General features: G+C 44.1%; 1 protein-coding gene across 1 annotated transcript in view; it reads right to left on the bottom strand.

The window, feature by feature from the left end:
* The window catches only part of FRAS1 (Fraser extracellular matrix complex subunit 1), a 120,467-nt gene that overhangs the window by 76,101 nt on the left and 16,849 nt on the right, over window positions 1–27,517 (bottom strand). Inside the window, exons 7-19 of the mRNA XM_009319876.1 lie at window positions 26,808–26,909; window positions 26,505–26,696; window positions 22,240–22,329; window positions 21,577–21,615; window positions 20,498–20,645; window positions 18,040–18,183; window positions 17,584–17,718; window positions 9,512–9,655; window positions 7,608–7,748; window positions 7,041–7,181; window positions 5,963–6,136; window positions 3,211–3,351; window positions 1,012–1,155 (exon numbers count right to left, since the gene is read on the bottom strand). Coding sequence (XP_009318151.1) covers window positions 1,012–1,155; window positions 3,211–3,351; window positions 5,963–6,136; window positions 7,041–7,181; window positions 7,608–7,748; window positions 9,512–9,655; window positions 17,584–17,718; window positions 18,040–18,183; window positions 20,498–20,645; window positions 21,577–21,615; window positions 22,240–22,329; window positions 26,505–26,696; window positions 26,808–26,909 — 1,735 coding nt within the window. The remainder of the gene's footprint in view (window positions 1–1,011; window positions 1,156–3,210; window positions 3,352–5,962; window positions 6,137–7,040; window positions 7,182–7,607; window positions 7,749–9,511; window positions 9,656–17,583; window positions 17,719–18,039; window positions 18,184–20,497; window positions 20,646–21,576; window positions 21,616–22,239; window positions 22,330–26,504; window positions 26,697–26,807; window positions 26,910–27,517) is intronic.

The raw sequence follows: 27,517 nt of genomic DNA, 5'->3' as shown, positions 1-27,517 counted from the left end.
CATCTATATTAAATTGAGAACAATAGCCTCTCAATGGATATATTTATTACGTCTAATGTATTTTTCCCTTTTCTTAGGATTCCTTATCGCATTTGGAACTGTTCAGCCTAGATTAAGCCTCACACACCATATCTTTTTTTGATAAAGAGAAAAATGGCTTGATAGAGCTCAGAAATTGTTGGAGCAGTTCCCAGGATATGTTTATACATGTCTGCATCATGGATTAAAAGCAATTTTTCTTTTTAAACAGATAAATGCAATCAGTGGCTTCTGATGATAGGCTTAAGTGCAGGCACCGAGCACCCACAAAGTATAACCCCTATATAGAAATCCTGTTACCTCCCAAAAACGCACACAGCAATGCTAGCTGTGCCAATTTTTCTTTAGGGCCCCATAAACTGCTTCTCTGAATCACAAATGTTTCCTTAACTCACTTTACGGAAGCTCTGTGCAGGGCCTAAGCAGCTTTCCTGGCTCTGGGTCCCCCAGGCTTGGCTCTACAGTGACTGGCAGTATGCTATAAAGCCCAGTCTGGAGCAAGACACAGACAGGCGCTTGGCTTGGCAAAGGCAAGCACATCGCCACTCAACAGAGCAGAGCTGCAGCCCATCCTATTGTTAAGAGCATGCTCATTATGATATTAATAAGTATATAAATGCTCTGATGATTCCCAGACATGCTGGTCCATACATGTGATCTCAAGTCTTCACACCAAACCGTGCAGCAGCAAGCCTGGCAAAGGAGAGCCTTATCTCCCTCTCCCTACTATCTGCCTTACACAATTTGCAATTGACTTCACCACAGGCCTAGTGAAGATATGTACAGCAGGAGTGGCAAGCGGCTTTGCTATATACTATGCACACTGGAGAGTTTCCTCATGGTATTTTCATCTGTGTGACATTTTACTCGTAACAGGCGTTTTGATTTCTTCATGGTGTGTGCTCAAGTAGCTGGTTAATGCCACAGAAAGATCATCACACTGTATGACCCACACCATCTCCTCTTACTTACCCACACAATATCCTACCAGGTTGAGATACTGCTCTTCCTTGCAGCTAGTCCTGCACTTTCCACTAGCTAGAGTCGCATGGGGATGGCAGGTTAAGCACTCCAAATCAGAAGGGCCACGGCATGTCTTGCAGGATGGATGACAGGCTGGAGAAGAAAATCAACACTTGGTGTTACGCTCTTGGTATAGTCCACCTTACACTCTCCCCTCCCCAGAAAGTCAGCCCCTATAATAATCATTTACTCCTACAAAACATGGACATAACATGATCTAATAGCTTCAGTAACTGCAGAGGTGTGGTTTGGAAGGCTCTTACATCCTCATTTTTAATAAACAAGATGAGAAATGAGTTGTCAGTTTAAAAATGCGATTTGTTCTCTGCATTAATCAAGGCATAGATCTACACAAAATATAAAGAGATTGGCCCTTTTATTTCTCCCTCCAGCATATGCTTGTGCACATAAGAAAGAGAATGGGATGCACAAGGGAGATAAATTAGACATCTTGGGATTGTATGAACATCATAGTTGCATGAGTTTGATATTCACGAGTGGAAAATCCAGGAATGATTTCTGCACAAAGCCCTCCCAAACTGAAACCTATAAAACCTGAATGCCATGCCAGCTCATTAGCTATTCTGTCTGCTAAAAGCTCAACAAAAAGATTGCAGAGAACGTGGTTAAGATTGCTCAAAAATATTTCCCTTGGACTGCTTTTGTATCCTTCCAGCTGTAAAGACAGATGCCGTATTTTCATTATTTCCACGCTACAGATCTGAGGGAGACAGAAATGCTAAGGCTAATATCTGCAAAAAATTCTTAAAACCTACTTTTAAAGCTCTTCTATGAATAAAAGCACACAACTTCAAAAATCTCCCACCTCGGGACTCCCCCAGGCTACATATAATTGCTCGCTCCCCACATGGAAGCTGGGCGTTTCGCAGCTGCCACAGCATAAGGCTCCAGTGTTTAAGAGCTAACGCATCATGTCCCACCACCTTCTCAGCTTCTCAGAAATGATGCCCATGAATCCAGTGTTCAAAAGGAAGAATCAATTTTCTAGACGCAGCTATATTAACTGAGCTTCGCTGCTCAAAAACTGCAGGAGATCTAAGCTGGCAGCATACAGAAAGATGCCACTTTCCTGACAGTGAAATTTTGTTTCCAAGACATTTACATAAGCCTGAAACTGCATAATGCAGCATTTAGCAGTTACCTCAGCTCTGAGGTGGCAGTACACAACCTCAAAATTGATGAATCTTTGCAATGGCTTGCCAAATAAATGTATTTATAGAGTTGTTCCTTGGATGAATAAATTGAATAAATAGAGCAATGGACTTTAGAAGAGGTTTCTCTCTCTAAACTTGAGGCCTCCCAGGGAAGCGACCAGTAAATTTCTCCTACTGCCAGAACAGATACATGGATGCCTGACCCAATGAACCTATTATAAAACAACACACAACTTTCAGGTGACCTTGAAGGGACTAATCCGGTTTCAAAGGCCTGCATTTCCTCACCCACTGTACTTAGCAGCTCATAATGAACGGCATACCCCAAAGGCCACCGTTTTCTGCAGGTGGCAAACAGGATTTAATCGTTGCAGTCACTCAGGTCAGTAGTCACAGTCATCTGCTTAGACGAGATCAAACAAGCTGAATGAAGGCCACCTCCTGACTGGTGGGCAAAGCTGACACACAAATAAATAATGCTGTCCCCGCTACTGATCAGGCATATCCATAGATGTAATGGCTTTTCTCCTGTATCCGCAGAATTCCTTCCTTCTAAACCCAGCCCTATAGCCAGCAGTGGATTAAAAATAAAGCTAATTCATCTGGACAATATGCTTTTCTAGCCTAACAAAGCAGCCACTGCTTCAGTGTTGTCCAATAAAGACCTCTTCTGCCACAGCGCGCTGGCTAAGAACATCACCCAAGCCTACTGAAATGAAATGCAAAGTATCTTCAGGGAAACAGTCCAGAGGAGCAAAACTGATTATAATTTATGATTCAATGTGTACGCCTTTCTCCCATTAGGAAGAGATTCCATTTCCTGAAATCGGACTATCCTATTCTCCCCTGAAAATACTTAAATAGCCTCATATAAGTCTGACAGCATCTGTAATCACATTGAGAAATGCATTACAAAACATGCAGGCCATGAAATTCAGCAGTTAAGCTGCAGGTGCCTGCACTATGCACTCACAGTAGCAGTGATCTTCGTGGCCGAACAGCCCCTCTGGGCACTCAGAGAGGCACCTGCCTTCAAGCAGGACGTGGGAGGACAGACAAGCCATACAGTCCTGGGAAGTGTTCCCCACACAGCCTGCGCAGGAGGAGTGGCACTCTGCAGGGAAGGGAGAAACAAGAAGACAGAGAGAGCCAAATTAGTTCTAGCTTATCTTGGTTGTTACTGTCCTAGAGTACGGCTGGATTGCTTTCTCCCCAGTGACAACGGGGAGGTATTTCCTTTACAGGATTCTCTGCTTGTGAAAGGTAGAAAGGGCAGGGGTACAAAGGCTGTATAGCACATTTCTTGAAGATAAGGAGCAACCACAGATAGCTGCATATTTAATCTTTCTTTGCACCCACACAATTCATTACTGAAACGGAAAGCTCAGATGCACGATGCCGTGTAATACCGTTCTCCTCCCTGTAAGAGCTCTTATAGGGAGGAGGTTCTGCTAACTTACCAGATTCTGAAATCACCTTTCGCTATCACTCTACAGTTACTCCGGGAAGGATTTTCCATCCACCATCACTGCATGGTTATGATCAGCCATTTTGGAGCAGTAAGAGCAAATATACATAGAGGTGGGCTGGCCACCTGGCTTTACAGCTAGTGAAGTGAACGCTCATTACAAGGACGATTCAGCAAGAATTAAAAGAGTGCAGTTAAAAAGTCAGACTTCTTCATCTTTACTGGTACTGACCCTAAAACAAGCCATCTTAAACTAAGTAATCCGATTAAATAAATATATAAACTCATTAGTTAAAAACCTCGCATTTATTAGAGCAGTGGCTTGAGGCCACAGGTTCCACTGCGTCAGTCTCCACTGAACACAAAGAGAGACTTCCTGCCCTCTAGGGAGACGAGACAGACACAGGGCTGGAGAGAAGAAATGAAATGAAGTAAGATGATTTATACAAGTACACTTCACTGTCTGCCAGAGAGCCAGAGAGAGAAGTCAGGGATCCTCATCACAAATGCAATGTCTCCAGGACTATCCTTGGCTCAAGTGACTCAAATCACATCAGAGAGAAATTTCTCACAGTTTTATCAGGGAAATCTCAAGCATTAGAAAAATATAGATCGAGATATTTCTGTGGTTTGGTGAGAAATTCACAACCGCACAGGTAAAACCTTCAAAACCAGCGTTTTAACCTACCTATGGACGTGCTTCTGTTCTGCACAGATAATGTAGGCATGGTACACATCTGTTGCGGGTTTACTTTTTCAAAAAGGTGCATCTACAAACTTTGCGTGAGTATTTTTAGGGGGTAGCTCAAAGTTTGAAATCTTGAATCTTCACACCCTTCTGCAATAAATCAAACTACTATTCTAATGCCATTACTAATACGGCAGAGCTAATAACATGAAGGGCTGTGCCGGCATTCTTGCCCAATGACATAATTCAGCGCTGCCACCGAACTCTGCTCAGGCCTGTTTGTACAGGTCTGTTCACCCATCTGAGGCAGTGGTATACGGATTTCTTCACTCAGTTTCTACACCATAACCGGGACTCAGCCAAGAAAACCCATTACTTGCCAAGGAACGGCCGCTGCGTGGATTGGAGGCTCTACACTAATGCCTTCAGGAACCAGTCCAAAGCACTGGACACTTTATGGTCTGTGTAGGTCACTGTTAAAGACAGAATCATTCCACCAAAAAAAAAAAAAAGAAGCCACTTCCTTTTTAAGACCCCCTAAGGCAAAAAAATGAGCCTGTACAGGCTCTTTCCATCAAGTTGAGATGAAGAGATAAAATAAAAATAAATGGATTTTGAATTATGTCCACTTCTAGAAAATGTTTTTTGAACAGGAAGAAACAGCCATAAGTACCATTGTTGCTATTGTTATTACTATTACTTCATTTAAGTCTGTAGAGTCACTGTCTCTATGATTGGTCTTTCCACACAGGGAAATCATTGCCACTTCTGAAAGTATCATTTCTGCTTAGGCTTAGGGTGGGCTGTGTTGGCACAAGATGTTCGCAGTCAACCTCTCACCCTGCTTCTGTCTGCATTATTTTCCAGATACAACTGCCTGTTGTACAGATATCCACACCGGCTGCTACAAGCTCTGTACAGCCAGACAGACTGGCTTGCTGATCCATCCAGTAAACATTCTTTGCTTAAGTCCACAACAGTTTTCTCTCAAAGTGGTGTGAAACCACATATATCCCCAATGTACACCATGTTAGCCCCTTTTCCAAACTCTAGTCTTCATGGAAATGCTTCCTACTTGGTATTTCAGGAGCAGTGATGGCACGTGTGTTGCAGGGCATCTATCAGAAGAGCTTCCTCAAAAGAAAAGACTGCTGTGGGATGTCTTGACCTGCTCCACGGGCTAATAAGGAGACAGCTCAGTCTTTTCTGAAAAGGATTTAAGGATCGATCCTGCTTCAAAATAAGTCAGTGGTAAAAATCACATACTCAACTTCAATGAAAAGAAAGCTAAGCTAGGCTGTGCAGACTTGAACACAGTCATTTTAAAAAACAAAGGTACCTGAATCCTTTAGTCACAAATTATATGTAGGGTTTATTTTCCCTCAAAAGTACTAGTATATACCGTTCTGAAAGTTACTGAGTTTAAACATTCATGACTGTCACAAGGCAAACACAGGAGCTCAAAGCACATAAGAATCAAACATGGTACAAGATCACCCTGAACACCTCTAAAATCCAGTGCAGCCCTGTGCTGACGGCTTTGAACAGCTGTTCCCACCCTCTACTCACGTTTGCAGACTCCTGTGCTATCCACGTAGAACCGGGCTTGGCAGCGAGAGAGGCAAAGGCCATGTACAGCTCCTTCCACGGGCTGGTGAGGCTGCAGTACGTCCTCTGGCGCCCTGCACTGCAGGCAATGAGAGGCCCCCGGGCCAACGCAGGTGCGGCAGGATGGGTGGCAACCTGTGCACAGGTCAAGAGAGCAGTCAGAGCCACAGCTCTGAGGACAGCTTTCTCCGAGAGATGGACAAGGCCCAACAACCGTGCAAACCTAGGCATCTGGTCGTGAACATGAGACAGAAAGGGGAAAAAACAACCGGTTTGGGTCCTCTTGTTCATCCCTCTTTCCAGTTCTGTATTGCTGTAGACAGTCTGATACTCAAAGAGCTAGCAAAGAGCATACACTTTGTAGTAACTCACAAGCTAAGAAATCTGTTCCATAAACAGACGGGGTGCTGTATTTTCTATAACGGGACAGGGATTTTAGAAAAATACTTTGACATCTTTCCCACTCCCAAATAACAGCTCTTCCCTTGAATAAAGTTGATGAACAAATAATTTTGGGAAAAAACTGCAGTACTGTGCCACAGGCAGTCAATTTTCCTTTAATTTCTGGAACCGCAACGGTGAACACAATCTCACTAAGAGAGATAGCAAGAAATGACAGTCTGAAGGGTTCATAAGAAGCATAAATACATCTTCTGAATTTTCAGGTTTTCCATTTCTGCAAAAATTATCTCAGTCTTAGCAAATCTACTAGGTGTGTGTAGAATTTCATCCACCTCTTAAGTGTCAAGAAAAACTTGGAAGCAACGTACGTTTATTTCAACGGGATAGAGAAAAAAGAAAAGTCCCCAAGATCACTAAATCCCGAGGGTGTGAACGCAGAAAGTATTTGAGAAAATCTGCTTTTTCTCAAAGTAGAAAAAAATCAGCAGGCAAACACAGGACCTACTCATTGACCAGTTCAGCACAGGATAAACGATCAGTATCGTAGGTGGGTACTCCTGAGCACAGCCCGACAAAAGCCGGTATAGACACACTGGTTTACAGCAGCTGGGGAACTTACTCCAAGTACATAGCTTACCCTTGCAGATGTCATGATCCTGGTAAAAACCCTCTCCACAGCCCTGCAGGCACTGGCCCCGGTGCAACGCCAGAGGAAAGGAACAGGAGGTGCAGTGAGTGGCCAGAGGTCCCTCACATGTAGAGCATGAATCATGACAAGCTGATAAAGAAACAGAGCACACAGAACTGAAATACCCTGTTTTTTCTCCTTGAGAGTGGTGTTGCTGACTACAGCCTCCTCCAGCCAACAATGAAAACTCCCAGCTGGCATGATTTTCAGCTATGTGAAATAATGAGAGCAGAAGTGCACGTGTATTAATAACTATTAACAGTAACAACTCACTCACACAGTGTTTTGGATATGTATCTCAGCGTCTATTAATCTGCTTCGCAAGGCAAAGAGGTTATTTAAAACAATCTATCACAAGTGAACCGAAGAAAACAAAAAAATCAAATTCCCTGTCCCCACTCGCACTTCTGTGCTCTTAACATTCCCTCCCCACAGGTAAACATCTGGGGGAAAGCAGAGAGCGTGCGGAGGGTGCCTTGAGAGCCTTAGAAAAGGTCATGCAAATACGCCTCTTACCTCTGCATCTTCCGTTGCTACTTGGGAAATATCCGTCCGGGCACTCTGAAATGCACTTCCCATCATGTAACAACTTATCTGAAGCGCAGGTCAAACATCTGGGTTGGTCTGCATAGCATGTTTCACAGAACTGGTCACAAGCTGCCAAAGAGGACAGCTCATTAATGAAATGCACTCAGCAAGCAAAGAATAACAGAGCCATCGACCTGGCCACATAGATAAAATAAAGTAAGCCAAACCATGCCTTGTCCTTTCTTTGACAGAAAGGCATCTTTAAACATTCCTCTCCAGCCCAAGTAACCTTTCGCACTTCCCTGGAATAAGCAGTGACATTCACGGAGGTAGACGTGCAAGTGCAGACAAGGTATTCACTGACCTGTATCCCGTCTAGGACTCTGAGTAAGTACAAATACCAGAAATGGGTCTACACCAGCACTCCCTCCACCCCTGACACAGCCCCCTCTAGCTAATGTACTATGTTTTTCCTGTTCACCAACAGTCTGTGAACAGAGAGCACCATTCTGAACAATATCATGTATGAAAACCATCTCATAAATCTTTACGTATCTTTGTACAACAAGCATCAGTTACCAGACTGTTCAGGAAGTAAAAGATGGAGGAAAAGTTGATCAAAAAAATTGTAATTTCCCCCCTCCCCCTTTTCTTCAAGTCAAAGTTTTAAGTGTGAAACTGCATCTAAAATCAAGCATGATAATGTTTCTTATCAATTCCTGCGGTCTATATTGTCCCAGGCAGTCAGTTCTGAAGCTAACTGACCTGTTGTCTAAGAGCACTATGAAACTCTGGCTTCCCTAAGTCAGTAGCACTACTGCTGCTGTATATTCAGAAGGGCCAAGCATTTTACTTAACCAATCTTTGTTTCTTTCCACCAGTCAGACAGCCTCCCTTTAAAACAGCTTCAGCTCTCCAGTTGGGTATCAAAATGCATGTTTTTGGTAGAAGATGAAAGGCCTGAATCCTGGAGGTTGCGAGGAACAGCTATGCAGTTTTGAGAAATCACTGGCAATAAAAATCAAAATTACGGCCGAGCTGCATCCAAGTTAAATTTCCTTTTGAGCTTAAATGATTTTCAGCTACAGACGTAAGATTTCAAGCCTGCACACTTCAAAACACAGGTGAGTAAGATTTACTGGTATAGACGTCAACCAAACTGAAGGGGAATCTGGTCAAAGTGAAATTCATCCAGAAGTGGCCACAATAGCAACAATTTTGTCAACATGCTCCAGGTTTTAAGGCCTCTCTAGCTAGCCGTGGCTCAGACAGACCTGCCTGAAGACAGACAACCCCGGCGTCATTCCTACTGACTATGCTGGACAGTCCTTCAAAGCAGCTGGATGGAGGTGGCTGCCAGCAGAAACCCAGACTTGACCTGAATGGCTGTGGCAAATTTTAGATGCTATTTATTTGAGATCTTTTTTTCCCCTTCATGATCTGTCTGACTTAGGTCTTTTAACTCCCTCCAGCCATCTCTTCCCCTTTTCTCAGCAAACCTTCCCAGCTCGCAAGTCTCATCTGTTGTGCAGGTATTAGTTACTGTGATGCTGAAGTATAATCAAATTTTCAGAAACCTGCTGGCAAAGGCCATTTTTCTTTCTGCAGACAAATGGATTTGTCAAGCCCTCAGAAACAACTCAGTTAGGCTTTCAAGCTGTTCAGTGAGGGAAAAAACCTTGAACCTTTCAGCATCTGATTCGCTTAAATGAATTAATAATCTTACAAACAAACAGCAGCTTTCCTCATCCGGTACGTGTGCACAAGGTGCACCTGGCTTCTTAGACATGAATAAAATAACAGCTGCTGCACGGCTAAATGAAATATTGATTCCTTTTTTACAGAGCATTTCTCAAAACTTCTTGGAATTGGAGAAGAAAACAGGTATTTACCGCCGCAGATTCCATCCTTTGTATAAAATCCCTGTCCACAGCTGGCCACGCAGAGCCCTGCTTTTAGCACGCGTGATGTGTCTTTGCAGGACAAACAGTTGTTCTCAGCAGCACCCCAGCATGAGGAACAGGACTCGTGACAAGCTGCAGGAAAGAAAGGTGCAGGATTAACAATCAATCAACTTCCAATCATCTCTTTAAAATGTAGAGTTTGCAGTCATTCACTTTCTTGCAGTTTTGTTCCTTAAATTCACAGGCATTCACTGCTTCAGAAAGGGAAATAAAACAAAAAGCCATTGCTCTTCTTATGTTAGTATCCTTCATCCAAGCCATCTCAGGGGTACAATTTACAGCTTCACTTTGTACGTGCAATATGACATGCACTATACATCAGAGCAGTTTCTGTAGCTGTAATCAGACTAGGAGGAGCGTTGGTAACACTGTTAAGTCCTGTTCGACCCGGTGCTAGGGGCTGTACAAGCACAAAGGGAAACGGGAAGAGATCCCATCACACGCTACTTAAAGAACACGCCTGCGATCAGATCCTTGCAGTGACTACCGACACTAACCCAGCTCCGTGTACAAACACAGAATTAGACTGCAGGGCTGCAATCAAGGTCCTGCAAAATTAAAACCAAGACAGCCTACTTCCAGGAACAACTCCCTCTGCCCTTCCAGGACTCTGCACCGGCGCAGAGGGAACTGACTTCTGGCTGTTGGCTGATCTGGTCGGGCAGGACAGAAATCCTCACGTGCTCAGACTGAGTAATTCCTGGGGAAAGGTGGGCAGTGGGTCCCAGGTCCAGTACAGCGGGCACTGCGTATCTTTTCCTTGACATTGCCAGCAGAAGAGAAGGGGCATTCCCTCACTGAGTTGAGACACCAGCTACTTTTCTCTCTGGGTGAGCCATGTATCATGGTTGGGACACAGTAATGTTTCAGATATTCCTGAAGTATATCACATTCCTGCAATGCAGGCAGTGTAATTGCCCTCTCTGTGGCATCTGGGTACAGACCACACAGGCAGAACAGAGTGATCCTCAATCATGATGATGTCTTACAATTAAACTAATAACTGTACGGAGATCAATTTTGCCTCCCGAAACAGCTGTTGAATGAGCCACCTTATTCAAAAATGTACAGGTTCAGTGAAGTATATCACATTCCTGCAATGCAGGCAGTGTAATTGCCCTCTCTGTGGCATCTGGGTACAGACCACACAGGCAGAACAGAGTGATCCTCAATCATGATGATGTCTTACAATTAAACTAATAACTGTACGGAGATCAATTTTGCCTCCCGAAACAGCTGTTGAATGAGCCACCTTATTCAAAAATGTACAAGTTCAGCTGTGGGGGAAATTCAGCCCACTGTGGTTACTGTTTATGAAATCTGTGACACAGACTCATGTTAAATCCTGTGCTAGCAGTGCTTGCAGGAACTGTGCAAATTACTGTTCGTTTAGCTATTAGATTTTTTTCTTGATTACACCCAAATATGTTCCAAAGATGTTCTTAAATTCATTATTACGCAATAAGGCAGGTACATGCTTGTGCTCCCAGACCACAGCACGTGGGAGAAAACGGAACTTTTTGACATTTGCCCTGTATCCACAAACACGTCTAAAGTTGCACCCACCCACGAAAAACTCATCTGCGAGTAGTCTCAGTGTAACGCAGGAACCAGCGGACTCAGCAGCAGCTCATCCACTTAACTAAGAGCACATTTACACACAGAACGGTGACAAAAGCAAACACCTTCCTGCCAAAATAAACCCCCCAAGTGAGAGACAATTCATCCTCTCCCCAATAACAGGTGAGAGTGAAAGTGTTTGCAATCCAGGTAGCTGTAAGTAAGTTTACAGCAAACCAGCGATCACCACTACTCCCATGTCACTCCTGTTTTGCATGGTTTCTACGCTTCTTCTGTCTGCTTGAGGCTATAGCTGCTCTTCGGTTTGTTAATTAATGAGATGGAGCACCTATGTTGGTGCTTATATATAAATCACACTGCACAGCATAAGATAAACACCCCATCTTAGTGGATCTCACCGCTCCCCAAGGCAGGGAAGCCTTTGTCATCTCCATCTCATACGTAGGGAACTGAAATACAGAGATGTGGTGACATGCATGGAGTTAGAAAAGGGAATTTTTAGGGGGCCAAGACACGGGACATTTGAGTTCATGCCCAGCACCTGGTCCTTTGACCTTCCGGATGTTCCTTCTCCACATTTCTACTTTTATTTATTTCCCCTTTTCTCATCTTCTTCTATTGCCTTGTAACTAGCTGTTTGCTTTCCCCTTCTCATCTACCTGCACCTTTCCCCCCCCCCCTTTATTCCTGATCTCTCCAGAACACTGTGGCTCTTCTAGTTCCTGGACACTCCTATGTGAGGAGTGTTTCATAAGGATGCTGGGCCAAGTGCCATCACCACTATCAAGCGCATCTAACTGTGGCTGAATCACAACACAATGAATACCAAACATCCCACCCCGAGGTAAAGACTGTGCACACTTTTCTGCACCAGTCGATAATGTCCCTTTGCTGATAAAAAGCTGCATCTCAGTCCAGCTTGGATGATTCTCACGGCACGTCTACACTTGAAAGTGAACTGCAGAGTATGAGTTCATGCTGTAAATGCCTAAGTACTGAAATGTCCTCACTTCACCTTCCAGCCGCAAGTGTTTTGCTCCTCTCTGAGCTCACTCTAACTTTCAACATCTTTTTGAAAGAGTGGGCACCAGGGCTTGGATCCTCTAATTATAGACTTCCCACTGCACAGCTTGACCCCCTTGCTGTTAACCTGCCTCAATATGTTGACATATCTGAACATACCCAGTTATTTGCAAAGTTCTCAAGTCCTCTCCAAAGATGCTGCTCCTTTCCGAGAGACACTTTTCTCTCCTGGCAGCCTGGCCTCCAGACTCTGTTTTTAAACAGGCAGCCTTGCATACAGCTGTATTAAAAACACTCTTTTGATGAAAGCCAGGTCAGTTGGGCAAATGTGCTATGGCTCCTACTGTGCACAGTTTGCTGCCTGCACTAGACCAAGTGCTCCCGAGCACGTCCTCACCTCAGTCTCTTCTCTCAAGCAGCTGCCTCAAGCTGTCCCTCTGTGTAGGTGAAAATAACGTCTTCACCTCCTGCCAGCACCGCACATTTTGCTGGGTGTAAGTCTACCGTAAACACCACCCAGGTTGGAAAGGTCTTTGGCATGGCTGGACCCACATCCCAGGCCCTTCTCGGGAGATGGTGCCCAGCAGTATTGCCTCTCCACCACAGTCTGCGCACGGCCATTCTGCTGGGCTTTTGTCACCACCACCACCACCACTGTCCTTGCCCACAGCTAATTGCAGTGCGAACAACCCCCCTGCCAGCTCGCCCTCCCTTCTGGCTCTGGCTCTCTTAAGCCTTTCTACGGACACATGGCCGTAGGGCTAATAGAGCAGCAGACAGGCCAGCCCAGCCCTCTCCCCTGTTCTCTGCTGCCAGAAGAAACTCACCACAACTGTTACTCTAAACACAGCCACCAAGAAAGGGAGTGAGACAAGAAGGAAGGGTGTTTCAGATAAAGTGGGCTAAGAGCACGCCCAGTGTCATACTTCTTGTGGGGAAACCTGTAATATCTAGACTCAAGACAGGTAATGATACAAACCAGCACAGTCTGCAGGCTGGAGGAGTTTAAGATCTTACTTCACTCCCTCTCTCCAGTTCCCAGTTGGCTCTCGCTGGTCCCTGGCAAAGATCCTGCAAATCCACTCCGGGGTACCACAGCAGCTTTCAAGTCCTCTAGTGAGGCAGCTGTTGTGTTAAAATTGCATGTCTTCCTACATGGGGGATGACTTCTGTGGTATCTCAGCTATGGAAAGGCTACAGTGAGGGAAGTAAAGATGAAGTGCAACCTACCAGAGTCATCAGACCTCCTGAGAACCTGCAGTGAATTTGGCAAACTGATTATGAAACAGATCCTCTGAACTCCAAGCTACTAGACAGAGACCAGGCCCAAATGGCTTCTTTGAGACAGAAGGGGACAGAAGGGGAGGGGATCTAAGTGGCACAGTTTGGAAGAAAGGAAGGAAAGGAGAAAGAACGCAACGCTATTTTTAGCAAGACAGCCACAGTGAGCATTTGGAAGCAGTGCAAACGACTCAAAGTACAGGATCGGTAACAATTTCCTCAGGTGGGCCAACAAAATAAAATGCTTGCAGCAAGAGACTTGGCTCTGATGCGCTGCTCCAATCACTAGCTCTGCTATGCAAGCCCTCCCTGGGAACGGGCTCCAGAGACTCCTCTGACACAGCCATTTCTGTATGCGAGGTGGCAAGCGCCTCCAGGAGTTATCAGCTGCCAGTCTCCAGATGACAAACACGCACAGCCTGATTCATGCTCCTACAGATACAATCCTTCACTTCTCATGCTTGCGGCGACAGGCACCAGGCAATTTATTTTCACATGTCTTGAGGACTTTTTTGTCACACGTCCAGCAGCTACTAAATCCCAGCCAATACCTCCGGCTTGTTTGCCACCAGATGGTACAACCGCAGCCGGAGTTGTAAGCAACGGACCCCCAACATGTAGGGCTTGGGTTCATGCGGATGGGACAGCAGCCCCAACCCACTCCCGCCCCGTGTTTATACACACTCATGCACACCCTGCCTGCAGAAGCTTTGGCTCTTTCAGCACTGGATCGCTGCCAGACTCAACAGCTGCTCCTCGCCCAAACAGCCAGTCACCGACTCCACTGAAAAAGCAGGGGAAAAAATGGAAGCATTCAATGAGCCACTGTCAGCTAAAACATCTTTGCCTACAGCAACTAAGTGGCTGTGTGAAAATAAATCAACAGAAGTGACTGCATCACCAGGAAACTGTTTCCACCCTTTCTGGCTATTTTCAGTTCAGATTTGTAGGGGCCGTTTTGCACTGCCTCCTCCCTTCAGTGTGGATACTGGACTTACATGCAAGACCCTGCAGCTTAACTGCTGCTGCTGAAGGGAAGATGTTCAAAAGAATATAGTTGACCTTCCGGTTGCAATAGGGTGTGCAATTACTCTGCCTCAGCTGACACGATGGTATTCATTAAGCTGCAGTAACATGTCTTTCCAGAAAATCAATGTTAAACTGACGAAACTCCCAGGGTCTCGCTTCTTGGTTAAAGCAAGAGCGCTCCAGTAGCTCCTGAGCCAACGGGTCTTTTTCTCTGCTCTATTACTCAGGAGTTGCAGGGGTGTAATGTAGGAGTCACACAGAAGTGACACAAGCCCAGGCTTTTAGAAGATGAGAGGTCCTGCAAAGTGATGTTTCTGTTCTTTCACGATTGACCAGAAGTCAGAGAATCAATTAAAGATCCACTCACCAAACTGACTCTTATCTGCATCAGTGCAGGTGTAACGTTCCCAGGTTTGACGACAGCAGGAGGGCTAACGCAAATGGCATCCCAGCCAGAACAGAGTAAGAAGTCACTGCTTGGCTTTGGGAAAGCACAGAGAGGTTCAACTGCTCTGTGCCGCATGGTGCCATTAACCGCCTCTAACCTGCCCTCCTCACTGTGAGCTGGGCAAGCTCAGCTTAGTCATGTTCAGTCATTTATTCTCAAGGTAAGCCTCCGCAGCTGGCATACGGCAGAGAAAACCAACAGGTCGTGAATAAAAATCCAAGTGCTTTGCTACAGAGCGAGCTGGGTCTGTTAGCGTCAAGTTACGTATTTCAACATCCGCATTTTGGAAGATCAAAGCAGAAACACTTGAGTTCCGCCTAGGCTTTTGAATAATCTTGAAAACATAAATAAATAAGTTAGAAAAATGCAGTGAAAGCACTGAACACTGCAAGTCCTTCGAGCCCTTCTGTTCTGCCAGGCAGACATCTTTTATTTTTGCTTCCCTTTGCTTTGCCTTTGATGGGGGGTTTCTTAACTGTTTCCACAGCCCATTTCTGACAGGGAAGACTTCATCTACCACTCTGCTCTAAGCCTGATACAAACTGATCCACGACCTTTAAATACACTGCTACATAACTGAACCTTTCACCTTTTATTCTCAACTTTACTTTCTCTTCATGGTTTTAATACTTTACAGAAGCAGGTGGAGGGACGGGGGCAGGAAACAACCCTGGTGTAAGATTAAAATAGGGCAGAGAGCAAACAACTGTATTCTGAAATTCAAAATAGACTCAAAATAGATTCAATCAGACCAGATGTTATAAAACATGAACAAAAGGAAAGATTGTGTTTTGTTACAATGCAGACAACAGTGTTTCAACAACAGGATGGAGTAAGAAACCTGGTCTTATAGGTCTTTTTCAGCTCCAGAGTGAATTCCACAAGACGGAGTTTACTGGAACTATAGCAATTAACACACTCTAGTTCATCCTTTTTGTGATTTTGGAACATGCTTATTGCAGATGTTAAAACCATTATGAGAAAAATATTTCTGAACAGTCGAAGGCTCGTCTGGACAATCAGATTAGAGATTCGTAAAAATAAAGAGGATACAAAGAAAGAGCGAATGGCAATGAATTAGGGACCGTATCTGAAATTTAAGACTTTCTCCACTGGTTTGACTTTATGCAGAAAATGCAGCCAGGCAGAACTAAAGCAAATTGGTTTAATTCCCTTGAGGAAACAGAACAAATCTTCCCAGCAACTTTCAGCTACAAGCATGCGTGACTGCAAATTTGGATGGAATGTACAATCAGTAATCTACAAACCAGTAATAAAATGAAACATTAGCCTTTACCTATCGCTTCAGCAGTACAGGGGCACTGCCAATTAAAACACTAGGAGCAGGTGGAAAGGAAATGGTAAAATAAAACCAAATGAAGTAGAAGATTATTTGATACTTAAGTCTATAAATTCTTTTGGACCGGGTCTCTCTGTTCTATTTATACATGCACAATGGGGCCCTAGTCTATAGTCACTGCTGGAGGACAGAGGTTTTTCAGACTTTCAAAACTTGAAACAAATGGTCAGCTCTTCAAGGCAAACCACTTCAGAAAAGGAAACTGGACTTAGAATCTCAAGTGCTTTCCCCTGAAATCTGCCAAAAGCCCTAAGCCTGTATTTAAGCAGGAGGGCTAGTTCCAAAGAAATTAAAGTGATGGCTCAAGAAGTTAAGCATGTGCTCCACCCCTTTGCTGAATTAGAGCTGCAGAAGTAATTAGAAGCCTTCTAAAAAGGCCAACATCAAGAAGAGAAAAGTGTTAACTTTAGAGATAACAATTAAACTGTCACGATGAAAAAGCAGCTGCCTTACAGTTTGGGAAAAGTACAAATATTTCAAAGGAGCAGGGGAAGCTCATAAAAGCACTACCATACTTCCATCAAAGAGAAAACTGTAACTTCACAATCTTATTCTCAGTCTTTCCAATCACTAACATACAGGATTTAGACACATCTCAGTGTTTTATAGAATTACTAATTTACTTTGTAAATATGCTTCCTGAGAACAGTTAGTCCAATCAACTTTCAGGAAGAGCGCACCATATGAAACAAATGAATGGCAAAACAAAGCAAAAAAAAATTTCCAAAAAGTATTTTCTGCGCACTCTTCCGAGTTCTATCAATCCCCCATCCCTCCAAGCAATTTTCTACGCACCTCAAAGTACTGTCTCCTGAAAGGTCTGGCATTAGCAGCTGCAGTTAGTCTGCACTGAACTCAAAGAAAACCTCCACGGATCAGATTGCCAGGTGTGGCTCAAGGTATTATATCCTTAGTAAAATTAGTGCATACATCCTGCTCTGTGCCCTTAACACCACAAAAACCAGTCACATTTCCAAAAGAAAATTCTGAATTGAAAGAGGACAGTGGTGAAAAAACGCAGTGTTCAAAAGCAGAGAGTTTTGGACCAACAGAACTGATCCGCTGAGGAATTTTAATGGCTATTTCCCCAGCCAGTAATCGATTTTACACTGTATGACTTAGTTCCTCTGTTCACTCCTTCCTTTACTCTAGGGTGAACATTAACACCTATGTCAACAGCAGACCCCTCAACAGAGAGTGTATCTGATAGCTCGGGTACAGCTGTTGGCTGCTGTTTTGCTGTCACGAAGTATTGCAGTCTTTTTCGCTTTGAGTTACCTGTGCAGAGGAGCTGATCCTGAAAGTATTCCTTCCCACACGAAGTCACACACTGCCCGTTCTTCATTAGCAGGGATGCCTGGCACGAGGAGCACTCAAATCCATTGGTACAGGCTGAGCATGTTTCATTGCAGGCTTCCAAGAGAAAGAATAGAGAAGAAAGAGGTATTAACCCCAAAGGTCTTGATGCAGCAAGACTCCCCTGCTCTGATAAAGGGAGACAATTTTGCCTCATTTTGGCAGAAGAGTTTGAGAATTTGCATTTTTCAGGGGCTTCCACCTGAAACCTCCTGAAGTTTTAAGCCCATGGTTACTACTCAATATGTGCCTGAATGCTTTTCCAAACAAAGCCTGGCAATCTCTTTATAATAAGCCTGTGGGATCCTACAAACAAAAGCACAGCAAGCCACGGAGAAGACAGTCATCTGACGGGGTATAAGCCCTTGCAGAAATTACCTAAGCAAGTCCCCCCGTCCTGGTAGAAGCCCGATTCACACGTCTGCACACAGCGCCCATTCTGCAGCTGCCTCCTCGTGTCTCGGCAGGCGTTACAGTGATCAAAGGACTGAGAGCAGGTCAAACAGTCTGGGTGGCACTCAACTGGCACAAAGAAAAGACACAAAGGTAAAAACCGTCAGCAGTGTTTTCAATCGGGAAGGCACAAAACAACGCATACTCCAAAATCAAAGTGAAATCTGCTACTTATTTCTGTCGGTGGTTCAAGGTGTGTTGGTTTTGCAGTGGGTTTTTTTCCAAGATTGCATGAAAGGTGCTAAATATTATATTGCTGTATTCTAGTACGTGAGAAGTTATTGCACAGACTCAGATTTTGTAGACTATTGACAAAAAGGATATTCATTGTCCACATGGTTTCTCAGCAGTGAAAATCGTACGTCATCAGGAATTAATGGTCCGAAACAACCTGAATTTCAGTTTCCTTCAAGTCAAACCCTGCAATAAGTCAAGACTGTGTCCATACCAGGTCAGAGTACAGGTGGCAGACCGCTTCCCCTCCAGTCGAAAGCGTTATGTCACATCACTGTAGCAATCATTTCCTGACCACAGGTATTTTCTCAAACAGCATGGCTGCTCTCTCTGCAGAGGCCAAGAGAAGGGCTGCTTTCGCTTCACTACTGAGCTACTTTTGCTTGCTGGAAGAAAAGCTGTCTGTTCCTCCCTGACAAGTCAGCAAAAAGGATCCCAATGCTGCAAACTCTCCTTCTTTTACACTAAATAACCTGCAAGTTTCCAGGGAGAGGTACCTAAGGAAAGAATCAGGAATCAAGAGCTACAGAAGGCATATAGTTGAAGATAACAGTGAATCCACAGTGATAAACAGGAGGTATGAATAAGAGGCTCTGTCTCTATCCCGTTCTTTCCAATAACTTTCCACAGGTATATGCAGCCCCATCCTTCCAGAGTGACAATGAACTGGCTACGTGGAGAGGTACAGAATGGACAATTTTTCTCTAGGTACAAAAAAATCCCCTCTGCTCCAACCTGAATGTTCTCAGTGAGAGGGCATATTTGCTGGTTTTCACATAAATACAGCTACGCTTAGGGCTAGATGCTTTACACTGGCTGAGAATGAATGGGTTCTCTCTGCCTGCTTCCCCCAGGCACATCTGTGAGAAGCAGCAATAAATTTTTACTGGTTTTAACTAAGCAGATGCGTTAGGGACTGATGCTCTGGGTTCACAGATTGAACTGCTGCAGGCTGGATTTTGCATTTGTTTCTCACTCCGTCCAACGCAACACAGAAAAAGACAGAGGGAAAACAGGAGGCTGCAGTAAATGAAATTTCCATTTACCTTTTAGGACACAAAAATGCAAGTTTGGCTCTGTGTGTCCAATGCCATGACTTCAAAGCCTGTATTTTCCAGAATGCTTCCATTACGGAAGCTAAACGAAGAGGCCAGATTTTCAAGGGTGACCAGTACACAGTGGCACTTCTTGATAAGCAGGAGAACAGATGGGTGCTGAAAGCACTGTATAATCTGTCCCCTCCTTAGAAGCCTGTGCAGATGCTGTTCCCTTTCGAAAATCCAGGACAATTTTATCCGAACTGTCCAAAACCCATTTTCCTCACTTTTCCATTTGCAGTGCTTTGCATTTTTATTAGCATGCAGTAAATAAAAAGCTTTAAAACATTAATATGGCAAATGTGCCAAGGCACTCCTGCAAATGACAGCATAATTAAACTGTGAAGCTATTTTCTTTTTACTGAGATAAAACATTAACTGGAGCGCTCTGATAAAACCAAAGTTATATGAATGCAACAAGAAGAGCTACCAACATGAAAAATTAGCAAACCACAGCCACAGCCTACCAACTATGAAATGTAAATCAAGGAGAATGACAATATCCTGGAGACAAACTAATTTATATGCACAATTAACATATAAGCTAAGGCTATCCTAATCTTTCCAAACAATTACGAACTGGCAGCCATTCAGCCCCAGGTGACCTTGTGGCATAACAGTGTAAGCAGGTTCTTTCTTCCTTCTGCTCCCAAGAAATAATCAGGAGCTCCAACACCCATGTTAGGATTCAGAAAGGAGTAGTCCCCGGCCTTATAAAACTCATGTTGAAGAAAAAAGAAAAAGACAAGACATTTCCAAAACACCAAACCCAAGGAGAAACTCTCTTGCCAAAAGAAAGCCATCATTTAAACGAGGGGAAGTCAGTGGGAGCCTTCGGATGGAGACCTAAACCTCTCTAAGAACCCTAATTAAATTATATGGAAACCAGTTAATTAGCAACTGCAAACCGAAGACAGGTTAAATTTCAACACGGTATCCGACAGGTAATGGGGGAGTGAGGGCCGCAGGGATGCCAGAACAGCGCCCATGTGACGCACACGCTCCCACCCAACACGAGCGACGGGAAGAAACGATTGACCCCGGGTCTGTACCTGGCTCGCAGCGCGGGCAGCAGTCACCCTTCACCTCCACAGCCAGGCTGCCCAGCGGGCAGGGCGGGCAGGAGCGCTGGAAGCAGGTCACCTCTCCGTCCCGGCATTCGCATTCTCCGCACGGCCCTTCTTCCCATTTCTCTCCGTTCTGCACAAGAAACACCGAACGGGCCAGCATCAGTAGGGAAGGAGCGCCTTTGCACAAAGTGTTTTTGCCATGCACGGAAATCTCTGGGTAAATTGCAAGGCTGCATCAGTGCTAGTAGTAAATTAAACATCTCTGGGACTGTTTCAGCACCGAGGCCTGCCGACACAGGACCGCGTGCCTCTGTACCATTAACCCTCTTGCCCTCTTTGCCTTTCCAGAATAAGGCAGCCTGCAAAGCGCCTACTGGGAAGAGTCCTTGGCCCGTGAACACCTGAACAGGTTCCCTCTCAGCACTCCCTCCAAAGCAGGGCGTTTTTCAGTTAGCAGTAAGTCCTTTCTACTTCTTTACCTCCCTTCGTTTTCTCGGACTCAAAGCATTTCCTCCTGCCTCCGCATTTTGCTGCCTCACTTGTCCACTTGTTTTTCACAGCTTGGTAACAAGTGCTTCAATCTGCTCTGTATCTGAACAGATAGATACCCGTAATCTGTCCTCTGTCTGAATCTATGTCTTTGCGTAATGACCTTTTTGTCACACTTTAAATCTCTTTCTAACCTTAACAGCATTTTACTTCCTCTCCTCCTCTCTTCTACTGCCTTGTTTTCCATCACCAAGGACTGGCCGAAACACTACAGAGGTGAAGAGGTATCGCCGGCTTTCGTCAAAACTACCCATCGCACCTGACAGCTGTCTACTTTTACTAGTTGATGGAGGGGAGAGATCTCGCACCCACTGTTCCCCTCCTGCGATCCGCATCCCTTGGTCTGCTCAAAAGGCCACCGCAGCTGCCCCCAGCGGCTGAGGCTCTGCTGGCACCACGTGAGGAAGTCAAAAGGCAGAAAAGAGAGAGCAAGCATTTTAAATGCCCGTGAAGCTTTTGTGCCAGTTCCTCTCTTAAAAGAGAGAAAGCACAAACTGGGATAAACCTGACACCTTAATATGTTTTACCTCACTTGGGTCAGAGAGAGAGATCTGAGGAAAGAAAGGGAAGTATTAGCATTAAAAAAACCCAAAACAGTATTAAACTTCAAATTTCTCACATCTGTTGGCAAACAGCAGCTATTAGCTCCAGTCCTCATCTGTCAGAGCAATGAAAAGTCCATTACCGGTATATTTAAACCGAGATACTTAACGTTTCCTTTCTATTTAACTTCAGAAGGAAAGTTCCTTGAAAATATTCATAAAATAATGGACTCCTGTTGCGGTAAAAATGATTATCAGTGGGAAACATAGGCAGAAAGCTCTACATTGCCCCAGCTATGTAGCCTCTACTTCATAGGATTAATCTCAGGCATCTTTAACTCCATTAGACGTGCAGGAAACCTATGAGTACGTATGTTAAATATTAAAGGGAAATGATTGATTATACCGCACAAAGGAAAGCAAGGCAAACTTAAACTCTGCAGCAGATGCACACATTATCAACAAGTGCGTTCTGTAAATTGTAAAAGCAATCTGCAGACAATATTCATGGATTATTTTTCTGCTACACTTGCAAATAATAATCTTTTAAGAACTGGAGAGGGAGAGCCAATTACTTCAAACCTTTATGAGCAGAACTCACTATTATGTGCTCCAAAGTACCAGGATACTCACAGCTTTGGTATGTTCTTTGTAAACACAGTAACTATTACTTAGAATACATTCAGGACAGCACTTCCCATCTAAGTGAATTAATTCTTCACCCTGTGAAGAGAAAGGTTGCAGCAATTCAAACGGAGTCAACACCACCAAAAGTACTGTGGAATGCAGAGGCAGAACAGCTCTTGCCCTGGAATGCAATCTTCAATATCTAATTTCACCTTATCTTCCCTCTATCCTACCTCATCTCTGTAGGTACAGTTTGAAAAATGTGCTCGGTGAATACTGCAGTTGCAGAACAAACCTCAGAGAAGGCCAGGGAATTCAGCGATAAGGCCCTTACTTCATCCCTAAATCCCGCAGAGAAAGACCCCCCAATATAATCTACTGCAAATACAGGGAATAAGAATGCCATAGTTTTATTACAAATCACTGGGATTTTCCTTGACCACTGTCAAGATTTCAATGTGTAGAAGCTTAGCTTCATTTTGAACGTTCGACTTTTTTCCCCAAGAGAATTTCAAAGCACATGGTCTATTTATCCCAGATGGGAAAAGCCTGTTCTTTGTTACAACTGTACAACTCCACAGAATCCACTTAAGTAACTTTGGTTTGAAGGTAAGAGTTTAGCAGCAGGAGAAGGGAATAAAGTGCCCTAATCGGTCACAACTTCTCGTGCCCAAGTGGAAGCTGAATATTTAGAAAAGAGGGACACTGTCCTAGGGAACTAGGACACAGCTCAAAAGAAACAGCTTCAATTTCCTGACCTGAGTAGCTTTTCTGGACCAGATTCTCACGCGTTGTAAGCATAGGCAAGGTAATACATACTAGTCAGAAAACAGACATATGTATACAAAACCACTACAATTAAAAAGTTCCAAATTAATGACCAAACTAGATTTGGTGCCGATCTGCACGGAGCGCTTCTTTAATCTATGCCCGTTAAACGTCAGTGTTAATAGCTGTCCCGAATCTCAGCGGGCATAATCTTCCTAACTTTGCAATCAGGCTGGTTACTTACTTGCGACAAACAGAGAACTCATGACAGCTCGTTAAATGTTTGCGAGGGGCTCACATACCCAATGAAATCACACAGCTCACACTGGTTTCCATTTCAGCGTGTTGCTGCTTTCTTCTGATGGCTCACAAAATTCAGCTGAGTGCCAAAGGTTACCAAACAGCTTTGCTGATTTACACCAACCGGGCATCTGTTCCAGCAGTCACTCCAGGATGTTTTTCACTGTGCCACATTGGCACGCTCACCAATTTGTTTATGTGAATTACTTTAGACATAGATAGGGCAATAGCAGCACCGGTCACTGTTAGTTTCACCAAGGTAGGACTAAGCCAGGCCACACTCTGACAATCCCCACGCATTTCTGAGAGAGGAGAAACCGTATGGTTCTTAGTCATCGAGGACCACACGCAGCCTAAATCTCTCTCTGCTGGGTCTATATGTTTTTGCTTTTAAATCATTACTTCAAAATGCCATTGGCAGTGGTTGGATCTCATGTCACTACTATGTACTGTAAACTCCCGCATCCCCATCCCTGCCCACATCCCCACCCACATACATAAACACACACTACAGGAAAACTGAGAACAACTAGCCATGGAACATGGCTCGCCCAGCCAAAAAAAATGCAACCACGCTGTTCTGCCAAGACTCAGAAAAGGGCGAGGCTATGTGAGATAACTCGTGGCTTTGCTGAAGAGAGATTCATCGTATTCCAGGTTGAGAACATTGAAAGGCAGTGATGGGCTGGGAGGCAGAAAAAGAGAAAAAAAATGTTTTATGCAATCTCTCTCACACACGTACACACCTACATCCACATGCAACATCCGTAACTCTCAACACCCTAGCTCCATTTCTTCTAAATATCAGAAAGGCTTCTGCAGCTCGCCAGCTGTATGGCAGTCACGCAGCACCCCGCAAGCTCTATCTTATTGATCCTGTAGTTTCTAGGGCTGCTAGCAGAAATACTCCATCGCCAGCCTACTCAGGTAGGCTGCAGCATCCCCTGCTAACACCCATGACATGTCCTCCTCCGAACATTGTCATGAGTGTGCTTGCTTAGCTGGGGTGCTGGCAAGTGCTCCAGCAGGATTATTTGATGCTCTGACAGTTTGAGTGGTTTTGGCTGAGCGCATCCACTTCAACATCCACAGCTAGCCCAGCCTGCCACGTAACTCGTATTCCTAGCTCATCAGTAACCTGCTGAAAGTGGCTTTTTGAAGATTAGGTCAGAATCACCACAGACACTTTCATTTGGCAGTTGCTGGACAAGTTTGTTTGAAAGGGTTTATAAGCTAAACCTCTACCCTACCCTCACGTAATGCTACTATATACTACGTTGAGCAGTCTAGGACTTGCAGTTCGTATCTGTGGCCTCATTACACTTTAAATAGGATGATGTGACCAGAAAATTAATAGTGCTTTAATGAAGAGATGAATCCAAATGCTCCTAGCTTCCAATCAGCTCTGATTTATTGATGCAGGTGCCTAAAAAACAGACCTGCAACTCAAAAAGGAAAAAGCAAAGGAAAAAGAAAATATTTCATTTGCTTTTTGAGTAAATATTTTCTGGTAACTAATTAATGAGCACCTTGTACTATTGAGATAAACTATGACTGAACAGGACTTGAGGAAGCTAGTTTACCTTAAGGGAAGCCATGCAGAATAATAAATCCTTGGGCAAATACCTTTTTTCAAGTGGGACCACATTGTCTACAACAAAGGACACTGCCTTCCTCCTCCTGACCTCCTAGCAACCATGTTTCATTCAATTCAAAATTGCAGCAGTTCATACTCTGACAAATAATACCACTTTTTTAGATGCCCAGGCTTTTAGACGGGTGGTTACCTTTGAGAGCCTGAGTTTGAAAAATTGCTGTGAGAGTGATAAAGCTGCACACTTTTGAACCTCCCCCCGCTTTAAACCTTACACGCTAACATCTCAGCTGTTGTTCTGTAAAATATCTCTGGCTTTTCTGAATAATGGATTCTTTGTCAGTACGCAAGATATGAGCATGAATATTAAATAATTCTCCCTAGTGAGCCATGACAGCACGCCATCATCATTAGTGTAAATGATCCAATTTACAGCCATAAGCACACAGGAAGCTGACTGAAACAGATGCAAGTGCACAAGATTTTATGACAATCACAACCTTCCACCCAGCAAAATCTCTCTATGCAGTTTAAGGTCAGATGGCCATCAGCAATACTACACCAGCGACAAGAATTTGCGTCCCACATTCAATGCATTTTTGCTATTTAAAGGGCACAAGCTCAGATGAACAAGCATACACTTTTATTCCCAGATTCATCCTCTCTGATGATCGTCGTTTGGGACTCCATGTGTGGATTCTCGCTTTTTTGAACACTCATTAAAACAATCTAATCCAGCGAATCCATTATGTCCAGATTTTGGCTGGACTTCAGACACAACGCAAGGGTGCTGTTACTCCACATTTAGCACCCAGGCAGAGTTGCCAGAAAAGCGTTGCCACTGAGAGAGAAAACTCAGGCGGCTACAATTCCTTCCCTTCCCTTCATTGACACTGTGGAGTAGTAGGTATAAAGCAGGTATTAGCCCACCAATTAAAACAGATGCAGTGACAAACAACACAGGAGTTTTATACCACTGCAAAAATGCAATTCAAAACGTACGTGTGTGTGTGTGGCATTCAACCATATCTAATGCATTTTGCACATCCACTATAGAGCAAATATAACATAACCTGGGGGGGTGTTGAGTTTTGGAGTAAACAGCACCCTACCAGCTTCATGTCCACGCCAAGAATGGCACGGAAAAAACGGAGAAAAGTGGAACACTGACTTCTATATCCAACTACCCTACTGAAGCCCACTGTAGCATACAGAATGAAGATAAAGCTTTTAACTCTCTCTGACCTGTACATCTCTCCCCACGTTCAGCTCCTGGTAAAGCCGGTGGTCACTGAAACTTCTGGGTGTCTGACCCTCTATTATAGCAGGCAGACAACAGTGTGGGAGGGAATCCAAGTTAAATTAGTCACTGAGTCACACTGGCTTGCTTCACAATGCAAGCCCACTGAGCAGCCAACCTTGCATGGAAAATCCGAAGTTTACTCTCCTTTCCTGTGAAGTGTTTTCAAGGTAATTGCACAAAACAAGCCCCGAGAGAAGGGCAGGTTCTTTGAGTGTCTCAAGATGTCAGTCGAGAAAAAAGAAAAAAGGAAAAGGGGGAATCACAAGACTTGACAGATACATCTTGAAAGAAAGAAACCTTTCTTACCTCGGCACACTCCACTCTGGCACACTCTGCTTCCCGGCAAGTGACTTGCCCTTCGTCACACACGCAGAAGTCACAGCCAGTACTATTCCACATCTCACTGTGGTACCTGATAGTGCCATCATACAAGCAGTTTCCCTTGGAAGACACACACTCCTCACAGCACTTCCCAGGACGCTGCACTTTGTTCTCCCCCTACAAAACATCAGCAACCATTGAGCAGGACTGTCTGAAACCGTTGGCGCGGGCACAGTGATACGTGCAGGCAGGGTATCAGAAGTGAATGATTTTTAACTTTTTAACTACCTTCTCACAGGTAATAGAGTCACAGGTCTCTCTCAGACACCTGACTTCTCCTCTGTGACACGCACATGCAGTGCAGGTATTTTTTTTCCACTGTTCGCCATGCTGTTCAAAAAGAACATGTACACAATTGTTAAACACTCTTCGTAAATAACCAAATTCTTTCCAGAAATCTGTGCTGCTTATGGAATATGATGGCTCCTTCTGTATGTCTGTATCCGATAAACTTTTCTTAAAAAATGCTTATCTCTACATGATGAGCAAACAGGAAGAAGATGTACGAGGTCTAGATGACACTGCGGTGTATATTTCTCATTAATTGCAAGCCAGTGACATTGGTGAGGCCTTAACTACTATTATTAGCAAAACATAATCATTAACAGAAAATCCCACATACTTGTATTCGTTAAATAATGCATTAAATTAATTCCAGATGATACAATGAAAGCTATAAATACTTTGACCTTCACCAGTGCTTTCTGCTTTCCTCCTTCAAAAAAGTGTGGAAAGTGAGTGCCTAATCTGCTTCACCCTGCAAACTTCCTTTCTGCTTGCCAGCAAATTCTTATCTAGTCCTAATTTCTTTCAACTCTTTTGGCTTTCCAGGAAGAAAAAAAGCAACCGCTGTGCTAAGCTATCAGTGCTGGCAGAAAGTCAGATGTCACGGAGAAGGGAAAGAAAGATGTGCCAGAACTTGTGAACAACTGCCTTTT

The sequence above is a fragment of the Pygoscelis adeliae genome, unplaced genomic scaffold (assembly GCF_000699105.1).
Source record: "Pygoscelis adeliae isolate BGI_AS28 unplaced genomic scaffold, ASM69910v1 Scaffold293, whole genome shotgun sequence".
NCBI lineage: Eukaryota > Metazoa > Chordata > Aves > Sphenisciformes > Spheniscidae > Pygoscelis > Pygoscelis adeliae.
The sequence above is the reverse complement of the archived record's forward strand: the minus strand, read 5'-3'. Positions and strand labels throughout refer to the sequence as shown.